Here is a 19,682-nt window from a genome sequence, read left to right as displayed (position 1 = left end):
GTTGGGAGAAAAGGTAGCAACTTAAAACATTTGGAGTTCTTTGGAGTGGTTTAAATTGTCTTACCTTTACGTATAAACATCACGGCTTTGATCACCCAGGCTTTGGTCCAAGATGCCTCCAGGAAAGGAGATGGCAGTGCGAGGAGATGCTTTGGGTTTTTGGTATGTGCCTGGGTGCCTGTATATTCCTTTGGCCCTCTAACAATCCTTAAACCATTGTACCTTATACCTTGGTACCATCAATCAAGCTTTGCAGGCTGTCGTCAGCTGATTGCTTGAATTTCCTGGACTCGAAAATAATAGTAAGAAGAAAAGATTAACCCTAAAAGTAACGAGGAGGGAAAACCTCTGCCTGCGAGTGGGTGCAGCTTTGCAAGACAGGCGGCTGCACTGCTACCACAAAATTTTGCCGTGCATTAGGATTATTTGTGTCTTCCCTCACCCCAAAGCGCATTCAGTAGTGCCTGCGCGCTATTTGAGCTCTAGCGCCTCTTTTAGAAAAATACTTAGTCTTGCTTTAAAGACTAATTGAAGGCTACTGCGTCTCTGGGAAAATCCTCCTAAATATTTAGAGCGTGTCGTGTTATAAATCCCTAACAATAAAGTAAAACGTTCCTTCTCCCTTCAGAGCCTCTCTGAGATGGAGAGGACTTGAGGCTTCCTATACATTAAAAGAAAAGCACGTGAGTAGTGAAAAATAAATTACTTCTACCATGTAATTTCACGTTCATATCTGCTAGCTCTATTCCTATAGAAACCGGTGGCATTTGGGTTTGGTCAGCTGGATGCAGGCTGTGTTATCCTGTCAGGAAGCCACTTGGCTTTGAGAAATTTAATTGCATTTATTAACTCTGAAATGCTGTAAAATTAAACAGCCGTTAAGCACCGACACTGTAATCTTGTATTTATAATGACCCGGGAGGTTGTGGGTAATGAAAATATAAATGCCATGACCTGGAATGAAATTAGAGATCTCATAATCACTAAAAATGGGGTTGGCATCCTTCATGTTTTCATAGGGCTGGAAATCAATATCGGGTCATTACAGAGTTGAGGGAGGTCTTGGAAACCTGCGGGTGGAAATCTGGAGTTATTGCTCTGCGCTAGCAAGTTCCCTCTGCCTCCTTAACCCGCTGCAAAGTCTGGTTCCATCGGTATTAGCAGGCGTGTTTTGGGGGTTTTGGCCCTGAAGCGATGGTTGTGATCGCAGCCCCTGCCACCACAGACTGAGTGAGGACTGAAAGCACCGCAGGGCAGCACTGGGTTCAGGGGAAAGGAGCATTAAAAACTGCTTATACAGGGGATGTGCAGCATGTTTGGACTTGGTTAAATAGCTAAATACTTTTTTATCTTCCAAAAGAAAATAATGGCTAGAGTTTGCTGGGCACATTCCTGCTGTGGATGGGCGATTACTGGGGACTTCTGAGCTCTGCTGTGGTGCTGCTGTGGATGCTGCGTACGAGCTTGGTGCTTTTAATCAGCAAATGCAGTGATGAGCCTGCTTAATGGTTTCAGTCCCTTGTCTCTTGTGCTTCTACAACTTGAGCTTTTCAGGATTTAAAACCACAGTCTTGACACCTCGGGAAAGCTTCCCAGCGGGGCTCTGTGCCGGGAAACGGGCAGCAGCCTGGGTGAAAACCTCCGGGAGCGCTGGATTTCAGCCAAGGGCGGGATGCGATCCCTCCAGGCTTCCCTGTATCCTTTAGGTAACGTTTGTTGGGAAAACAGCAGAGCTCTGTGTGGGTGCGTTGCAGAGAAGTGCCATTTCTGTGCGTTATTCAGCTGGAAGGAAAGAAAACCACATTGAGAAACCTCTGTTAAAAAGGAGAATAAATTGTTCCCGGGCTGCTGAAGTGGCTCAGCAACAGATTTTAGTCTGGAAACTCTATACTGAAAGTATTTAGTTACGCTGCTCTTCTTTGCAGCCTGCACTGAATACACCAACAAGACAGTACAGTGATTTATTTTGGTTTTCTTCCTAATGAATTTCTATATTTATTTATTATGTGCTTCTTTTAGGCAGTCTGTTTGAGTGAGTAACATCTTCCTGGGAACCAATGTTTTTATCTCAAAGGCAGTTCAATAAAATGCCTCGTAGTCCCACGTACCAGAATAATCCGCATTTAATACACACAAACCCGTTGAAACCTGAACCAAGGATTGAAGCGTGTTGTCTCCAAACTGGGGCCAGGCACTTTTAACCTTGGTGTTAGTTTCCCTGTTCTTATTATAGCTTCAATCAACTGAAATAGCTGAAGGAAAAAATAGTCTGGGGGTGGGTGGTGGGAGAAGAGCGTGTTTGCCTTTAGCACGTTCTTGAGATCTGGAGCGTGGTGGCCGCTCATTTCTCCCTGGCTTTCTGCAGCAAGACCGAGCCGACATCTGGCCCCTTTTGGCATCCCATGCTTTGTTGACGTTTTAAAAATAACTCTAAAGCACATGTCTAACACCAGAGTAAGGTGTCGGGATGACGGTGCTGGAAACCACTGTACTCCCTTGGTAGGCAGGAGAGATGCATCTGGTTCCCAGGGGTGGTGGCATCCCTTCAGCCCCTGGAAGCTGCTGCCAACTGCACGGGCTGTTTGCAAAAGACAGGCGTGCAGAATTAAAATGAGGATCCCTGGCTCAGTTCATCTGAGTCAGCGAGCGGGTATTTGATGGTGGTAATGGTCAGACCCAGTTTGAACTAGGAATGGGTGAAGCCAGTGAAGTCAGGGCTGTACCGTGCCGAATCTCCAGTGCGTGTCTGAAACCTGCGTTTTTTCCTCCATTAATTTTAATCAAGGCAAATTATTTTTAAAAAGACCCCACTATTCATTAAGATATAATTATCTTTATAACTAACTGCTCCTGGTAGATTTTCCCTCTCCTGATTTGCAGTCAGCCAGCAGTTGGTTTTCACCATGCCTGGGTTTTGATTCACGTTCTCCTTTCCCCCTTCTCAGCTGGTTTTGATTTTATTTTACTTACTAAATGATTATTTTTTTTTTGCAAGGGGAAGAGAAGTATTTGTCATTCTGCCCTATGCAGAGTCTAGGGACATGTAAGATAAGTCCCGTTCCTGGAAATGTGCTTGGCAGCCACTAATGGGTAACGAGGACATACCGTAACTCGTGCTGATACGTGTGGGAAGCTGAGGCAAGGAGAGAAGCTGGACCAGGGTCCTGGCTCTTTGAACAGCCTGTTTCAGTGTATTTAGTTTATTTACCAGCAATACTATATGGCAAAAAGTCAATTCTTTGTGACCCAGGGCTGTCCTGCACCGGGCGATGTGTTGCAAAGTACCAGCATTTAGTTTGCATTTTAATTTTAATCAAATATTCTGCATTTTACAGGAGCCATTATGTGGAAACCTGTATCAGAACTATGTTAAATTAACCTTCATTTGGGGAGGGCTCAGCTGCTTCCTGAAGTGCTCTATAAAATACTGAACTTGGAAGAGGACTAACAGCGCAGCAGTATCTTCTGCCCCAGCATCTCCTGAGCATGGCAGGGATCCAGCCAGAGGGGCTGGAGAAATTGTTTTCTGTGGGATTGTTGAGGCAATCACTTGATACTTCTGTGAGTTGCTGTATCTTGCAGTAATTTAGTGCTTTGGAAGCCTTACACCATCCCAAAGCACTTCCATGTTTCTTAAATCCCTCAAATCCTCAGAAAACTAATCGCTTCCATATTTGGGAGAACTGGAGTTGTCCTTTCCACACAGAACCTAAATGCCTTTAATCTGATTTATTAACTCGGTGTAGAAAAGGAGGACTTCATCCAGTGGGATCCTGCTCCTGGAACAGTTATTCCCCTTCGTCTTATTACAGAAAGCAAAATAAATAGATAGCTTTTTTTTTTTTTTTTCCCCAGCCAGCACTAATGAGACATTTTGCATACAGCTGAACATAATCACCAAACCCAAAAGGGTATCCGAGGTTTTAATTTTGGCATCCTGTTGTGCCTGCGAAGGAATGTAGTGATTTATCCATCAAGCTGATACTTTGATGATTTGTAGTCATTTATTTTTTTTTTGCCAGGATGGGGGTGTTTGAGTTTTTGCTATCATTATCCCAAGTATTACAAGAGGGCACAAAATAAACTGCCTAAAAATAATTGCCAGTGGATTATGTGTTGAAGCTGAGGTAGGAGCCGGCTGCCTGAAAGCAACGCCTGTTTGGGGGCTTTTTTCTTTTTCTTATTTTTTTTTTTTTTTTTAAGCAAGTCCCTTATCAAGCTGATGAGGCAGGAGACTTTCAACCAGCAGATTTGATGGTATTTTTGTTCATTGGTGGTTGGGGTTCCCGCTCAGGCTGAGCCGTGAGTTGGGGGGGGAACAGGGAGAGGGTGGCACGGGTCACCCATGGGCAGGGGGGACAGCAAGGCAGGAGCTCTGCCACGCAGGTGCCGGGCAGCGTTATCGGCAGGAGGCAGGTGAAATCCCGCGTGGGCAGGCTGAAGGCTGCAGTGGTTTTCATTTCAGTCTCCCAAATTGTTTTCCTCCCCGCAGAGCTATCTCCCTGGGTGCTGGAGACCCCATCCCAGGGAGAAGCGTGGACATCTCCCAAAGGCACTTCAGGACGGGCCCCTTGTGCCATGGGAAAGCAACTGCCGGGGCAGGCACAGGTCCCCGGGGGGACGGGCAGGGAAATCTCCGTTATTGTGTGGTGCCTTTGGCAGGCAGCGAGAGCCAGGGTGCGTCGAGGAGGTGTCGCACTGGGAAGAGAGATGAGGGCAAAGGACTCCCGACCCCTGTACCGGCCGGCTTCGTTAGCCCTGCCGCTCACAAAGCAGCCCTAATTAGGGACCTAGCTATAGAGCTGATTGCCGGGTGCAGCAGAGCGTACTGCAGCCCTGCTCCTTGTGGGGCCGTGGAGCGGGGATGGGGCCGCGGAGCTGGGATGGGGCGGCGGGGTCCGGCTGCTGGCGCCGGCAAGCAGGGACCCGAGCTGCAGTTGCTCACCTCTCGCCGCGGCCGGGGGAAAGCAGTTGCAGCGCTCAGCTGCAACATGCTTTGGTAAAAACATGGTGCCCGGTATCGCTTCAGAGGGAGTCATAGGCGCCGTGCTTATGGAACAGCCGTCAGGCTGCCGAAAAAATAGGTAGGGATGTAGTCGATGGTAGGGCTTTGGTGCTGCGCGCCCTGTTTGCAGGTATGACGAGGGGACCGGGGCTGCTGCCGTCGCTGGGTTGGCATTTGTGCCGAGAGCCGCATCCGGCTGCCGGTGTGCAGCTGAGCTGGAGCCGATGCTTATTTGTGATCCACTTGTTTCCGTTTGACCTTCTCCTGTTACTGCCTTTTACTGTAAATAAGTCTTCATGCCCGGTGATGTTTATCCCCAGAAGTGTTTCTGGAGCATCATCGCGCTGCCTCCAGCCTGGCCCTCACGCTGGCTCCTCTCCCGCGTGCATCCGGGCCGTGGCCCCCCAGAAATGGGACCGCTGGGGACACCTCTCTGGAAGCAGTGGTGGAACAGAGCTGGCAGGACCACAGTCTGCTCTTCAGACCCACCACGCGTTGTGCTTCATTCCCAAAGATGTGGAAGCCTTTGGCCTCTTTGGAGGGCATCTGCCACCCAAGCTTCCTGTGTGGCCAGGTCCCTAACAGGGGACTGTCCCCAGCCTGGCCAGCAGGGACTAACTTTCTCTACCAATTCTGCATTCAGGTATCTGCTGTCTCCTAAGCCAATAAGGTTTCATCCAGAACCTCGCCGCTGCTTACATCCCTGGCACAGCACTTACGCCATGGCATCTCCCGCTACGCCGCCATGCGTATTTGGCACAGAGGTCTCATTTGCACAAGCAAAGCCACAATCACGTGCGTGTTTTTCAGAGGAATATCCGATTTCCTAAAATTGAGCTTTCCTAGCCCCTTCTCTTTTCATTTAGCATTTTTTCCCAGCCGTGAGGCCTTTTTTCCCCCCCAGCCTGCGTGACTTCTCTCCCATCCAAATTTCCTGAGTCCTCAAGTCCTTTGAAGGCTTTTGTGGCTTCACAGTAGGGAAGCTCTTGGACAGGTAAAATACAGGATGAGGCCTCCGTCTGCAGACCTCGATGGGGAGCTCAGACTGTGCTTTGTAACTACGTCTGTGCCATTGCTTACAGACTGTTTTGTTCAAGTAGGAGCCGGGTAGTTTCCTTCTGCTGCTCCATCTGCAGCTCCCCAGGGCGGAGAGGCGGCAGGGAGTGGGGTGTGGGGGGTGCCCCTTCTCTTCTCCAAAGCGAGCGGTAGCAGCATGTCCTCCAAGACATCCTGGGATCAGCCTTCCCAGGTGCTGGGAGATGGGCAGATGTTTCCCCCACCTCCCAGCATCTGCTCTGCCTCCGAAATCCTCGCTGTGCAGCAACCCAGCGGTGTGTTGAAAAATCCCTGCTGCCTTGTTCAGCACATGAAAACCCCCGAATCCCGTGGAGTCCCTCTAATTTACGTCCTGAATGGCTGTGTTGGGAAGGAAAATCCTGCAGATTAAGGGACAGTGTCACAACAAGCCAAGTGAACAGGCGTGCAGCGGGCAGGGGAGGGAGAGGCTGCTGGTCTGGGGACCTGAGGATACTCCAGGTGCATCAGGGTTTGGGACAGAGCAGCTCTCTGAATTAATACTGCTGGGATGAGAAATGCCCTTCTCGCATTAAACAAGGTGGTGGGTGACTGCTTTAGGTGGCCAATGAGTCTCTCCTTGTCCTGATGTCCCCCAAGCCTGACCCTGACTCTGGCTGCATGTCCCCAGTGCAGGGGACAGGCTCTTCTCATGGGTTTGCCTGTTGGTTGCCAAACACATGCATCCCTACAGCGATCGGGAAGTAGGAGCATCTCTGCAAGGACTTTAAACACGTCCACCTGTTTTTGAGGTCTCTAAACTGGCTGCAGAGAGCCTGATGCTTTGCTGTGGCAAAAGCAGCAGCAGCTCATCCAGTCGTACATTAATAAATAAAGTTTTTGAGATGCCTGAAGTGCTACATATCATCCATTTTCCTTGACTGAATTTATTTGGTTGGAGGTAGCGGCAGGATATCTCTGGCAGCTGCAGGCCTGGTGGGTAGGTGGCTGTGGGCTCCTTCTCTGCCTGTTAAATAACAATTATGGCTTTTCTGCATCTCCAGATGCTCTACAGAAGAGGCCAAGATGATGGTCCTCGCCTGCAGTTGAGGAAAGGGAGGCGCCTTGAGTTAAAAGCTGGTACTTGGGGCAGGAGAGTGCCTGAGGCAGAGGAGCTGTGCCCGGGGAGGGCAGTGAGGAAAGCCCTGTGCTCTTCTCCCACCGTGTTTGCTGGGCTTGGGAGGAAAAGGTGTCCTGAGCAATGCTCCTCTAACCTGAGCTTGGCAATTACCATGAAGGAGATACTGAAAGCCTCCACGGATGTTCTCCTGTTTCAGGCTGGTAGCGAGAGGGAAAGATGCTGGAGATGAAATATTGCCAAGCTTGGAAGGGAGGAGGGGACCAGCTGCCTGGGGAGAAGTTGGGCTCAGCCTTTGTGGGAAGGGATGGGGATGGGATGATCCTGTGCTGGTGGTGGGGTTTGGGTGGGCTGCTTGAGAAGGGGCCAGGTCTCTGTCTGCCCCACGATCGCCTCCAGGGTTTGGACACCTCCACGCACCTCGCTGTTCCCAAGCTGCTGCACAGCCCCAACAGCCCCGGGAGTCTCTGCTGGATCCCAGCAGCTCAGGGCGGGTACCAGTGCCCCCAGCCTGACCCAGCCGGGCAGGGAGGAGAGGCTTTTGAAATACATTCCCCGTGCAAAACCAGGACAGAAATAGCCCTGCCGGGGCTCGGAGGTTTCGTTTGACTGCGGGGGCGCATCCCAGGCTGTCAGCAAGCAGAGGTGATGGCAGATGGCTCCCTCCTTTCCGACAGAGGAACAGCGTTGAGCCGGCCACCCTGTCGTTCCCCAACACCAACATCTGCAATTTTCTGTCCCCCAGCTCCACCTGAAGCAGGTCACATGTTTGGTAAGCACCAGCTTCATTTTCTCCTGGTGAGCCGAGGGAGCGTTCACAAGCTCTGAAGCCTTCGCTGAGCTGGCAGCTGCCTGAAACAGCCCCACTGGGAGGTATATTTTTAAGCAGAGAGTGCTGGAGCCTTCCCGGGGGTTACAGGGCTGCAGATGCTGGAAGGGGCAGTTGTGCCTTTCCTCCTGCTTCTCCCCAGCTGGCGTGGGGGACTTCCCCTCTCTCTCGTGTTTCTTGGCGTGAGGTTTCTTGCGCAAGGCCAGAGCTTCCTGCTAGGTTGCACAGTGGTTTGGTGTTTCAGCCTTATCCAGAGCTGTACCCTGTGGAGGTCTTCAGAGCCTGGTGCGGAAGGTGCTCCTAGGATGGGTGAGCTGCAGAGGAGGTTGGTGCCCAGTGCCGTGCCACCATCAGGGTTGGCACTTCTGCTGGGGCTTAGCCTGCTTTTTGGAGAAAACATCTGACTTTCTAATATCACCATGGGGGCCAGAGGCTACGTACGAAGCGGCAGGCTGGAAGCGTCCCCCGTGCTCAATCTGGCTGTGTCTGGGAAGGGCGAAATCAGGCTTGGGAGAAGGTGTGGATAGGTACAGGCAGGTGGTCAGGGAGGTCCCCGGGACAGGTTTGCGGTGATGCTGCCAGTTCCCATGTCAACAGTTTGCGGGCGCCAGCCGGAGCGCAGCCCAGCCCTTTACGTGCGAGCGCTCCTGGGAGCAGTGGGTTTATTTTTAGTCCTGTGAGCACTTGCTCCCCCACAAAACCATCTGCTGCCGCCAGCAGGGCTGGGTTTGTTGGCTTTGACTTTACAAAGCAAACACCCACCCCGCCCTCCCAGCCCCCCCAAATTTGCCATTTTTTGGCTGCAAACCAGGGTGTTTTTCACGCTCATCTTCTGCCTCCTGCCCCCATGTCATCTCCCCACCCTCCCAACGAGTGTTTTGGATGAGAAGTTTTGGGCTGGATCTGATCTTTCCTATGGCATCATGCTTCAATCCGGGCAGAGCACTGGGGTGCCGGGAGGGGATCTGCTCCAGTGTGACCCAGGGATGCTCCCAAGGGTGCCCAAGCCCCTTTGGGGGAGGTACCAGATGTTCACCAGGCTTAAGAAGAAAACTGAAGCTTAATTATGTTGAGTTACTAATTAGCAGCGGACGTGGCGGCTCTGCTGAGTGAAAGCAAAGATGCTGAGAAACGCACTCGATGAGAACTGGCTCAGCTGTCTGTTTGGAAATGTGGGTCCCAACATGAAGGGAAGGGTTGAACAGCAAAATGAGGCAGCGTGGGGCTAATGAACGTGTGCTCCCCATGTACAGAGCGGCTTTCAAGGCTTCCCAGGGCTGTGCGTGCAAAATCCTCACACTCAAAACCTGCTTCCCCAGAACCATGTGGTATCTCATATGGGGGGACACAGGGCTGTGGTCCCCACTGGAGGTTTTTGTCACCAGGGTGAGTAGCCCGACAGGGACAGCTGCAAGTCCAAGGTAGCCAGGGGATGTTGGCCACAGGACAGTGGGACAAAATCGGATTTGGGGTTAGCCACAAGCTAAGAGGTCTCCTTCCCAGCATCGTTCCCAGCTGGTGAGTGCCAGGTTTGGCAGCACATCCGTCCAGCTGGGCTTTCCCTAGCTTAATCTCATGGGTTGGTACCTGCCAGGGCAGGAGTCATCCCACTGGATGGGGACGTGGCAAAGGCAGGGCTCGAAACACACTCAGCAAATGAGCTCCAGATTTCCAGCTCTTGTTGGGTTTATTTTGCAACCGGGTCCAAACCGCGAGGTTTGTTCTCAATAAAAGAGCAAACCACCACGCTGAAGAGGAGGGGAAAACAGACTGTTTTCATCTTGGGCTTGTTGAGAGGGCTAATCATTTCACAGGGAGGGTCACAGCATTTGGGAGAAGCCCAGGAGAAGACCTGGGAATGTCTGTTCCTTGAGCTTTGCTGGTGCTTGGGTTTAGCTACATGTGGCTTGTTCATTGACAGCCCTGCTGAGTGTCACTTTGCAATTATTTGGGATCTTTTGGGGTTTAATGAGATCTCTAAGCTTTTGAATGGAATAACTGGCTATTTTCTGCTCTTTGCTGTGAAGCCCTGAATGGTTTCCACCAAGATAAACCTGCCGGTCCAACCGTAGCCAGGATGGTCTGGCTACTACTATTACTAGCTACTACTACTCTGCATGCAAAGTCAAATAGTGGCATTCTTCATCCAGCACCATCAAGGGGTGTCATGGGTTTAGGGGCGTTGAGCTCCCTCATTTGCTGAATAGCAGTGAGCTACAGCCATGCTGGGTGGGTCTGGCAGCCCCTCCAACAGCACCCAGTGGGTGCCACTGAAAGGGTTCACAAATTAGGGTGTCTCCAGTTGCCATCCTGTATAAGAGCCTCCATCGAGAGCCTCATTCTTGGATGAGACTGCAAACTGGGGGTACAGTCTAGGCACTGAGTGAGTAGCTTTCATCTGCAGGAGCCAGGTGGCTGATGGCTTGGTACTGCCCCAGCTGCATCTGGAGAAACCCAGCAAGCCCAGAAGGACGTGGCATGTGAGTCCACCTTGGTGGGATCTCCCCAGAAATGAGACTTGGGACTCACTGCTCCAAAGTCTCCATATATTTCCAGCGTGCACGCGTCATGGGCAGCATCCAGAGGCCAAATGGCAGAGGGCCGGGATGGCGAGGCTTGCAAAAAATGCTGACAGGCTCCGTCATGATGCCTGGGAACTAGGTCCGTTAGCGCTGGCATCGCTTTGACCTCCTGTGCCATGCCAGCCTGAAACGTTCATCTGTTCTCAGGCTCCGCAGTCCTCTCTGACTCCTCCTCCCCCTGGGGTTAGCCACACATCCCAGCAAGATGAGCCCAAGAAGACCCAGAAAACTGAGGAGAAAATGGCCAGGGACTGAAAACTTCTGCAGGGGGACAGTGATGTGAAATGCAACACTTTTCTGACAGAGAAAGCTCAGGGCTTTCTGCTGGTGAACCGTCACCATGGCAAGTGCATGGGCTCTGCAACAGTGGCAGGAGGAGCAGGTGGTGTCCACCAAGTTGTTTTCTAGAGCTGTGAGCCCAGAGCTCTGGCCCAAACCCCAGCTGTAAGTGCAATGGAAGCAAGTCCAGTGATTTTCCTGAAATTTTTGTAACAATTCAGGGCCAACACTGTTTTTCTGCTGAAATACATGAGTGACTTGGGTTTTTTGCAGCTAACCCTCAGGAAGCTGAGCTCTGGTAGACATTTGCTGGGACTCTCCGGGACATCAATCCCAGGGCAATCAAGAGAATCTGGGATGCCTGAAAAAGCCTTCCCTCTAATCACTTCCTCACCGCTGCTGTCCTGACCTTCCCTGTGAGGAGGCAAAATAAGGATCCTTAAAGTTGCCTTTTATCAAACAATCAGTGCTCCACTTGGCAGGGAAGGGCGTTCATCAACAGTCGCGTGCGTCCTTGCTCTGAGGTAACACCATGTCAGATGGTGCCTCCTTCCAGCAGAAGACATCTTTGCATGCAGGAGACAGAGTGCACGTGTGCTGCAAGGCGTAATTTTTGACGGCTCGCAGTGGTATCACCTAGATGGATGGATGGGCTGGGGAGAGGCGGCAAAGACAGAGATAACCCCCTGCTCCATGTCTAGGTGGCACCTAAAGACCAAGCGGGGCTTTGGAGGTACCACATGGTTCCGGTGGGATGTTCCCAGGGGACCACTGTGTTTCTGCAGCTCCCGATGCCGTTTTTCCCAAGGGAAGGGGAGCGCGGGGAAGGGGAGGGAGGAACTCTGAGGGGAACTCTTGGAGGCAGCTCAGCCTCGGTATAGTCGGGTTTTGGAGCTCATTTAAGCAGCTCCATTCAGCCTTCACAAATGGATGCTGTTAAGTACAGAGACGTGACCGCGCTGGAGCTCAGTTACTTACAGCTCCCTGCAGCTGACTTATGCCTCCTCTGTCAGCAGGGCTGAGGGGGGAAGGAAAACCTTCTGGAATGAGAGCCAGGAGGAAAAAAAATCCCTCCCTGCTTTTTTCCCCCCTGTTGTTACAAACCCTGAGCCCGCCCCAGCCTGACGTGTCGATAAACGTGGCTTTGGGGGAAATCTGGGAAGCAGCAGGGAAATATCCGTGGGTTTAAGTGAGGACCGTGTAGAAACGTGGCAGGAGCTTCTCCTCACTTTGACCTTAAAATGTGCATTTAAAGCTAAAGCTAGTTTCCCCCGGCCAGCTGAAAACAAAAGAGCTTTTCGGTCTTGCCATGCCCAGCTTCGTCTTTGCAGCATTTACACAACAGGCTCTGTTGAGCCTTGCTCCTCTTGGATGCTCTTTGCCTCTGATGTGTAAAACAAAAGAGCCCTTCACCATGTTAAAAATCTAATGCCATTGTGAAATGTCTCGGTCACTGGTGGATGGGTCTGGTTTCCCCAGTCCCCCAGGGAAAAGGATTTGCAGACAGACGCCAGATGTAGTTATGGGAGATGTGGTGGGGGAGACGTCTTCCATGAGCACGGTCTCTGCGCTGCCCCTTGGGGTTACCCAGCCAAGCCTTGGCTGTCGGCATCTGCAGTGCTCACCACTGCAGAAGGCAAGTCCTCGTGGGGAAAGCAGAGCTCCTGGAGAACATTGCGAAGAGCTGCCGGGGTGGGGGAGAAGAAAGGTGGTGACGTGCCTGCAAAGGACCTTCAGAGCTGAGACAAGAGGCAGGATCAAAGTGCGTGCGTGCGAGTCACACGCTCAGGGATGACGAAACCCGTGCGCTGGCTCTCTCCTGGCTGCCCACCTGTACTCAGCCCACAGCCGCATCCGAACCAGCAGTGTCTTTTGAGCTGCTTTGATTGGCAAGTGCTTAGAGCTCCCTGGGTTTTTGTTTTCACTTGGTTTGGTTTGTTGGTTGTTTTTTTTTTTTTCTTTTAACAGTTTGGCTCGTTTTCATGCTGACTACCAGATACACATGGCTTGCAGCCACTCAAGCAGGCATTGCAGCCAGTTTGCGGTTCTCAGCTGCTTCGTCCCCGTGGTTTATTTAGTGTTTCTTCTCTCTCCACTCAAGGTGGAGCTGCCTGTTAAGGTGTTTTCCTCTAGGTCTGTTCTGCAGGAGTAGATGGGCGGTCATCAGAAAATCTTTGGGCATCTCTAAGGATAGTTGTTTTTATGGTACCAGTGATGACTTGTCTCTGTGCTCATGCGTGCTGATTGGGAGTGGGGGGGAGTGAAGGCAGGCGAAGGGCAGCCTGGCGGTGCTCAGTTAACTTCTGCTTTTTCTTCTCATGCTGTATCGCTCTTGAATTTCTTAAAGCGGCTTTGTCTTCCTCAATTTCTCTCTGTGCTTTGTGTGTCTCACTCATTTCTGCCTGGCTCCATTTCCTCCTTTTCGCCTCATTCCCCTTGGCTGCTCCTCCGGCTGCTTTTTAATCTGTTCGCCTCCCCTGCTCTCCTTTCTCCCCTCTTGCATCTCTCCCCTGCGCCGCACTCCATGCGTTCGCCGGCGGCGCTTTCTCTGCAAGCTGTTTGTCCGGCCACATGATGGACATAATGTTTGCGGGGTGCTTGTCCTTCGCAGTCTGGTGCACAGTCTTCTCCGAGGGGTGACCCCTCGGGGTGGCACCTGAACCTCCCCCTTGGCTGCTGGTGCTCGCTCAGCCGTGTCACTTGTCCACCTGATTCATCCAGATTTGAAGGGATGGGAAGAGGAGGAAAGCCTCCCAGCCGTCAATCATCCCTGAGCCTGCCCGGACTGAGATTTGCAGTCCAGCTGTCATGTAAAATGATTGCACCTTCCCTCCTCCTCCTCCTTGCTCGGCGCTCTGCTTCAGCATCCCAAACCTTCCCATTTCAGAGCAGGGCTTGTCTCTGGCTGAGGCGGTGTTGCGCAGGTGCTGTAGGGTGAGCCCCCGGGTGGTGTCAGTTGGGGAGAGCTTTAGATTGCGATAAACTCGGTTTTATTACTGCAACAGTGAGGGTTTAACGCTCCTTAACTCCCTTCCCTTGGCTTGATAATTCACAGTGCCTCATCTCGAGCTGGACCGAAGCGGCTGCCGCGGTGGGAGGCAGCGTGGGAGCGCTGCAGCCGTCCAGAAGCTTTGCCCCAGGGTCAGGGGGCCCCTCGGCACCCAAATAGCCCAGCGGGTCCCAAGTTCCTCCCATTGCTGCAGGATGCTGGTACCTAAGCGCTCTGAGGATTTGGGGGCTGCAGAGGTCCGGCTCAAGGAAGGCATCCCCCAGGCAGGAGCCGCCGTCGATGTCCCATGGCTTGCACACGCAGACCGCTAAATAAGGAGCCGATTTCTGTTTTGTTAAAAAATAAGACAAAAATAAAAATAAAGCCCTACTTTTTTTTTTTTCTCAGAGTTATTCGTGTGTAGCAAAAAATAGAGCTGGTATGCGGTGCCTGCCTGCAATGTACTCCAGGAGCTGCAAAGGCATAGCTGGCACTTCGGGACCAAGGGAAAGGTATTATTTATAGCCAGGCTCAGTAAGTCATTCCTCCAAAGTTTTTTTGTCTTCGAGCCTGCTCCCTCTTCGCTTTGTAGCGTTACTGTCATTTTGCCTTTCCATTCGCCACCAGAACTGCACTAATTGGTCACAAACTTGTAGGGACATAAGCAGCGTCTCTTCCCTCTCTGGTCCCAAACCAGAAGGCGCCATGTAGCGGGGACGTGTACCCAGAGATGAATTAAATCAGCGCCATGCAGCCAGAGATGAATGTCACCGCACTTGTCCCTGCTCTCCATCGGAGATGGATACTTGCTTCCAAGTGTGGCACTGCGCAGGTGATTTTTAAGGGGTCCTCTGCTCAGCAGCAGCAGGGATCTGGCTGGGAGCTGTGGGGTTATTCCCCAGCTTCCTCCACACCCTTACTTTTTGTAAACTGAAAAACTGGGAACTTTAAGTCCAAAGATGTGTGTCAGGTGATCAGCAGAGAATAAATCTGCGTCCTTACTTATTTATGACTTACCTGGCATATTTTGAATAATTGATTTGTCTAGCGTCAAGCACTTGAGAGGTTGACGGAGGACGATGCTGCAGGGTCAGAGGGATGTGAAGAGGGAAATAAAACCCTGAGAAGGAGTTTTTGAAGAAGCTGGTTGAGAGTGGGGTTGCTTTGATGGCCAGCTTTGCTTTGGCAGATGTCCTCTGCGTGACAAGCTGCGAGGGGACTGTGTAGTGGGGGTGAAGGCGCTGTCGTTGTGCCATGACCCACTGCGGCAGAGCCTAACCCAGCTCGCCCCTCGTCTGTCTTCCAGCCCATCACTTCATCGCGGCGACAGCGTGCCAGGAGGCGGACTATGGCTGGATGATCCGGCACTACTGCCTGAAGCAGTTCCAGCTCAGCATGGAGGGCATTGGTCAGCGGCTCTGGTGCGACTGGGATGAGACGGTGGGGTAAGTGAGGTCCCTCTGCTCACCCCTCCCTCCCTGGCATCCCTGAACCACCTGGACCCATCTTTGATTTTGGGGTGTAAGGAGGTCAGTGGTGGGTTTTACTTCATGAGGGAGAAACAAATGTGCCGTTTCACTCTGCTTTGCTGCTGATGCTGCCCTGGCTCCATCCCTGCTGGGTCCAGCTGAAAGGGCTTCCTGATCCTCCACAAGCGACCAGGCTTATGGAGGGGCCACGAGGTGGGCTTAGAGGGGGGGAGCAGTGGACATTGTCTACCTGGACTTCAGTGGGGCTTTTGACACTGTCTCCTATAAGATGCTCACAGACAAGTTGATGAAGTGTGGGCTGGATGAGCACACAATGAAAACTGGCTGAACAGCCGGGCCCAGAGGGTGGTGATCATTGGACAAAGACTAATTGGAGGGCAGAAACTAGCGGTGTACCCCAGGGGTCAGTGCTGGATCCAGTCCTGCTTAAACTTCTCCTTAACAGTCTGGGTGATGGGGCAGAGCGTACCCTCAGCAAGTTTGCAGATGACACCAAACTGGGAGGAGCGGCTGACGCACCAGAGGGTTGTGCTGCCATCAAAAGGCACCTCGGCAGGCTAGAGAAATGGGCTGATGTGAACCTCATGAAGTTCAACAAGGGGAAGGGCAAAGTCCTGCACCTGGGGAGGAACAACCCCAGGCACCAGTATATGCTGGGGACTGTCCAGCTGGAAAGCAGCTCAGCAGAAAAGGCTCTGGGGGTCTTGTTGGACGCCAAGTTGAACTTGAGAAACATGCCCTTGTGCCCAAGAATGGTATCTGGGGCTGCATTAGGAGGTTTCCAGCAGGCCAAGGCAGGTGATCCTTCCCCTCTACGCAGCACTGGTGAGGCCATCCCTGGATTTCTGGGTCCAGTGCGAGAGAGATATGGACATACTGGAGAGAGTCCAATGAAGGACCACAAAGATGATGAAGGGACTGGGGTATGTCTCCTGCAAGGAAAGGATGAGAGAGCTGGGGCTGTTCAGCCTGGACAAGAGAAGGCTCAGGGGATCTTGTTAAGGTACATAAATATCTGAAGGGAGAGTGCAAAGAGGACAGCACCAGGCTCTTCTCAGTGGTGCCCAATGACAGGACCAGAGGCAATGGGCACAAACTGAAGCATGGGAGGTTCCATCTGGACATCCGGAAACACTTTTTCACTGTGAGGGTGACCAAGCACTGGCAGTGGTCACCTGGGGACGTTGTGGAGTCTCCATCCTTGGAGATACTCAAAACCCATCTGGACATGGTCATGAGCAGCCAACTCCAGGTGGCCCTGCTTGAGCAGGGGCATTTGCACAAGATGAAGTGACCTCCAGAGGTCCTCTCCAACCTCAGCCATTCTGTGATAAAATGGGCTTTCAAGGAGCCCAACCTAAGCAGTGTATGGAAATAAGGATGGCCGTCTTGCTCCACACAGTTATGTATGTATGAAGAAACCACATACTGCAGTGGTGGAGCTTCAATAGGAGAAGACCACAGCTATCTGCTATATGCTGGCTGCCAAATGTGTTAATAAGGCAGTAGATTGGGATCCCTGTCACGGCTCCATTACCTCTTCTGGTGACTCACTGCTTGATGACATATTTTCCATGAGATTTTTCTCAGCACTCAGGTTCTCCAGACAGTCCAAAATGCCTTAACTCAGCTTGAAAACCCCGTAACTTACTGAGATGCCCTCACACCGTCTCTGAGAAAATCCCAGTCCATCCCACTGGACCTGCTGGCTCACCCGCTACTTCCAAAAGTTGCATGTTGATTTTTGTTAGCAACTAGAGGGAGAGGCTGGCATGGTACAGCATGGCAGTCTTCTGCTAAGTCTCCTGTTTGTAATCAGTGTCAGAGAATTAGCGGTGATTTATGACTTAGGAGAAGCGGACATGTGCTCTGCTTTCCTGGTGGAGCGCCCGGCGGCATCCTTGGGGGGATAATGAGGGTGATAAGAGAACCCTACTTAATGAAGCAGCACCAGGGAGAGCAGGGATGTTGCATTTGGGGAACATGCTGCTCTATGGATTTGCTTTTGGCTTTTTTTTTGTCATTCCTTTTGGGTTCTTTTTATTGCAAACCGCCTGAATTATGCTTTCTTTGGGTTAGCTCTTTCCTAGTTATAATCAGCAGAGCTGAATTTTTCAGTACCATCATGGCATAAATTGTTCTCCTGGCGAGACGGTTTTGACTGAAGTTGCAAAGAGCAGTCAAGGGCGTCTGTATGTTGGCGTGAGGAGCTGAAAAGAGAAAATAAAAACCCATTCTCCACTGTGAGCTGGCTTTCCACATCGTACAGCATTGCTGTGCCATGGCTTTTCTCCGGGAAAATGAAGCAGTGGACAAAAATGAGCTCTTGAGACACAGGAAGGGGATTGAGGTCAGTTGGAAATGGCGAGCAGATGTTGCCGTATGCCATGAGTGTTTTGCACAAAAATTAGAGTTTTTGTAAGATTTTGGTTGATTTCCTGCTTCATGGCCCTTTCTTCTGCGCCAAATTAATATATATATATATTTGTGTATGTAAACAGACATACATATATGGATAGATAGTGTTTGAAAAGGACAGCTTGGGTTTTCCTTCCCCTTTATCAGTGACAAAATGGAGGGGAAGAATAGAGAGTGGAAAGACTGTGGGAGGTTTTCTGGTTCTGAGAAACCTCATCAGGTCCTCAAAAATGTCCAGGGCTGCTGCTGTTGCTCCAGCCCCCAGCTGCTTTGGGGGTCTCCGCGGGACCTGTCCACCTCTGTTGACACTTTTGGAGGCAGCATCCAGATGTGGTGAATGGCAGAAGGGGATAACCACCTCCCTGGGTCTCCTGGCCGTGCTGGGGGTGAGTTCCCAGCCCTGGGGCCATCCCAGCAGAGCTGTCCCCAACCCAGGCTGTCCCTGTGCCGGGGCTGAGTGTGTCCCAGGGGCCGGACTTTGCTTTTGGTCCTGGTTTGATGCTATCTGCGAGCTTGATGAGCTGCAATCCATCCCCTCCTCCAGGCCATCAGTGAAGCCATTGCACAGGAAGCAGAGGTGTATTAAAGAGCTTGTTCTTTATCTCTGCTGTCCTCTTTTTTTTTTTTTTTTCTTTTTTTTTTTTTCTAAATAGCTTCTCCTAAACTTGTTATCCTTGGGGCACTTGGAGGAAATGTTGATAAACTTGCAGTGTTTAATTTGATTGTGTGAGTCCATTTGCTCCGTGCAAACACAAGGCTCGGGTTATTTAAGAGATGACATTCCTCTGATCCTCCTGCGCCCTCAGGACACTGGGAAAATCAGGTAGAAATAGCTCAGCTACTGCTGTAAATGTACTCGCTCTGCAGGGATATGGGTTTCAGGTGGCCACCTTGCTCGACACCCCTGCTCCCTGGGTGTGCATGGGACTCACCATCCCTTTTTAGAAGAAAAAGTACTTTAAGGAGATGTCCCAGCAGGAGCAGACAGGGGGTGGCGTAGGCTGGCTGGTCGCCCCTCTGGCTTTAGTGGAAAGGACTTGATGAAGAAATAGAAATAAAACACCTGCCTAGAGCCTCATCTCCTCTCCGTATCTTCCCCCAAACTGCGGAATTTTGATGCTTAAAACCTGTCTGAAACAAGAATGAGAAATTTTTGAAGAAGGTTTTGCCTCTGACAGCTCCTGTACCGTCAGCAGCATTGGGTTTGGAGCTGTGATTTCTCATCTGCAGCATTTAGCGGAGAAATGCCCATTAGGCCCATCATTTACTGCTCAATTGAGAATGACATGATGGGAACATCTGGATAAATGAATTGTCTCAGCAGAGTTTGTAATTGTGGTTTATTGGTCCTATTTATAGGTTGCAGATTATCCTCCCATCTTACCCTCAGAAGTATTAACCGAGCTCTTGCATCGCAGGTACTGCTGCACTCAGATGTAACGGAGGGGTCTCTCTGGACCAGGAGTGTTTGCTGAGGTTGGGCTTGGACCATGTGAACAAGCACCAACTCTCTGAGAAGGTTCGTCCAACACCATTGAGCTCTGCTGGCTTTCTTAGCCGTACTTATTTGGGGAAAGTTGATGGGTTTTGATATGCAAAATCGTGTAGCAGGAGAACTTGTGTGAGCCACTACACGCTTCAGGAATGAGATGCCAGGTGGTTTTTAATAAAATAATTAGTTCCAGAAGTTCACCATGAATTCTGTCTCCTGGGAGGGGAGAAGGGCTGCTCTGAGAGGTGTTTTCCCTTGGGTCATCTGGTTTCCTTCCCTCCCTTCCTCCCCAAAGGACAAGTGATCTGGCCTGGCCTCCGATGCTCCTGCTGGACCCGTGCGTGCCGGTGCCTGCTGGGTGAGCTGCCCACCTACCCACTCCCATGCTGCAAGCTGGTCTCTACAGCCCCTCCGTGGTGTTGCCCCGTGGATCTCTGACCAGAGAG

General features: G+C 51.3%; 1 protein-coding gene across 1 annotated transcript in view; it reads left to right on the top strand.

Moving 5' to 3' along the window:
* Positions 1–19,682, top strand: part of RAMP1 (receptor activity modifying protein 1) — a 31,855-nt gene that overhangs the window by 3,869 nt on the left and 8,304 nt on the right. The window contains exon 2 of the mRNA XM_082483921.1: positions 15,143–15,281. Coding sequence (XP_082340047.1) covers positions 15,143–15,281 — 139 coding nt within the window. The remainder of the gene's footprint in view (positions 1–15,142; positions 15,282–19,682) is intronic.

This window comes from Vanellus vanellus (genome assembly GCF_965231255.1).
Source record: "Vanellus vanellus genome assembly, chromosome: 5".
Classification (NCBI taxonomy): Eukaryota; Metazoa; Chordata; class Aves; order Charadriiformes; family Charadriidae; genus Vanellus; species Vanellus vanellus.
The sequence above is the reverse complement of the archived record's forward strand: the minus strand, read 5'-3'. Positions and strand labels throughout refer to the sequence as shown.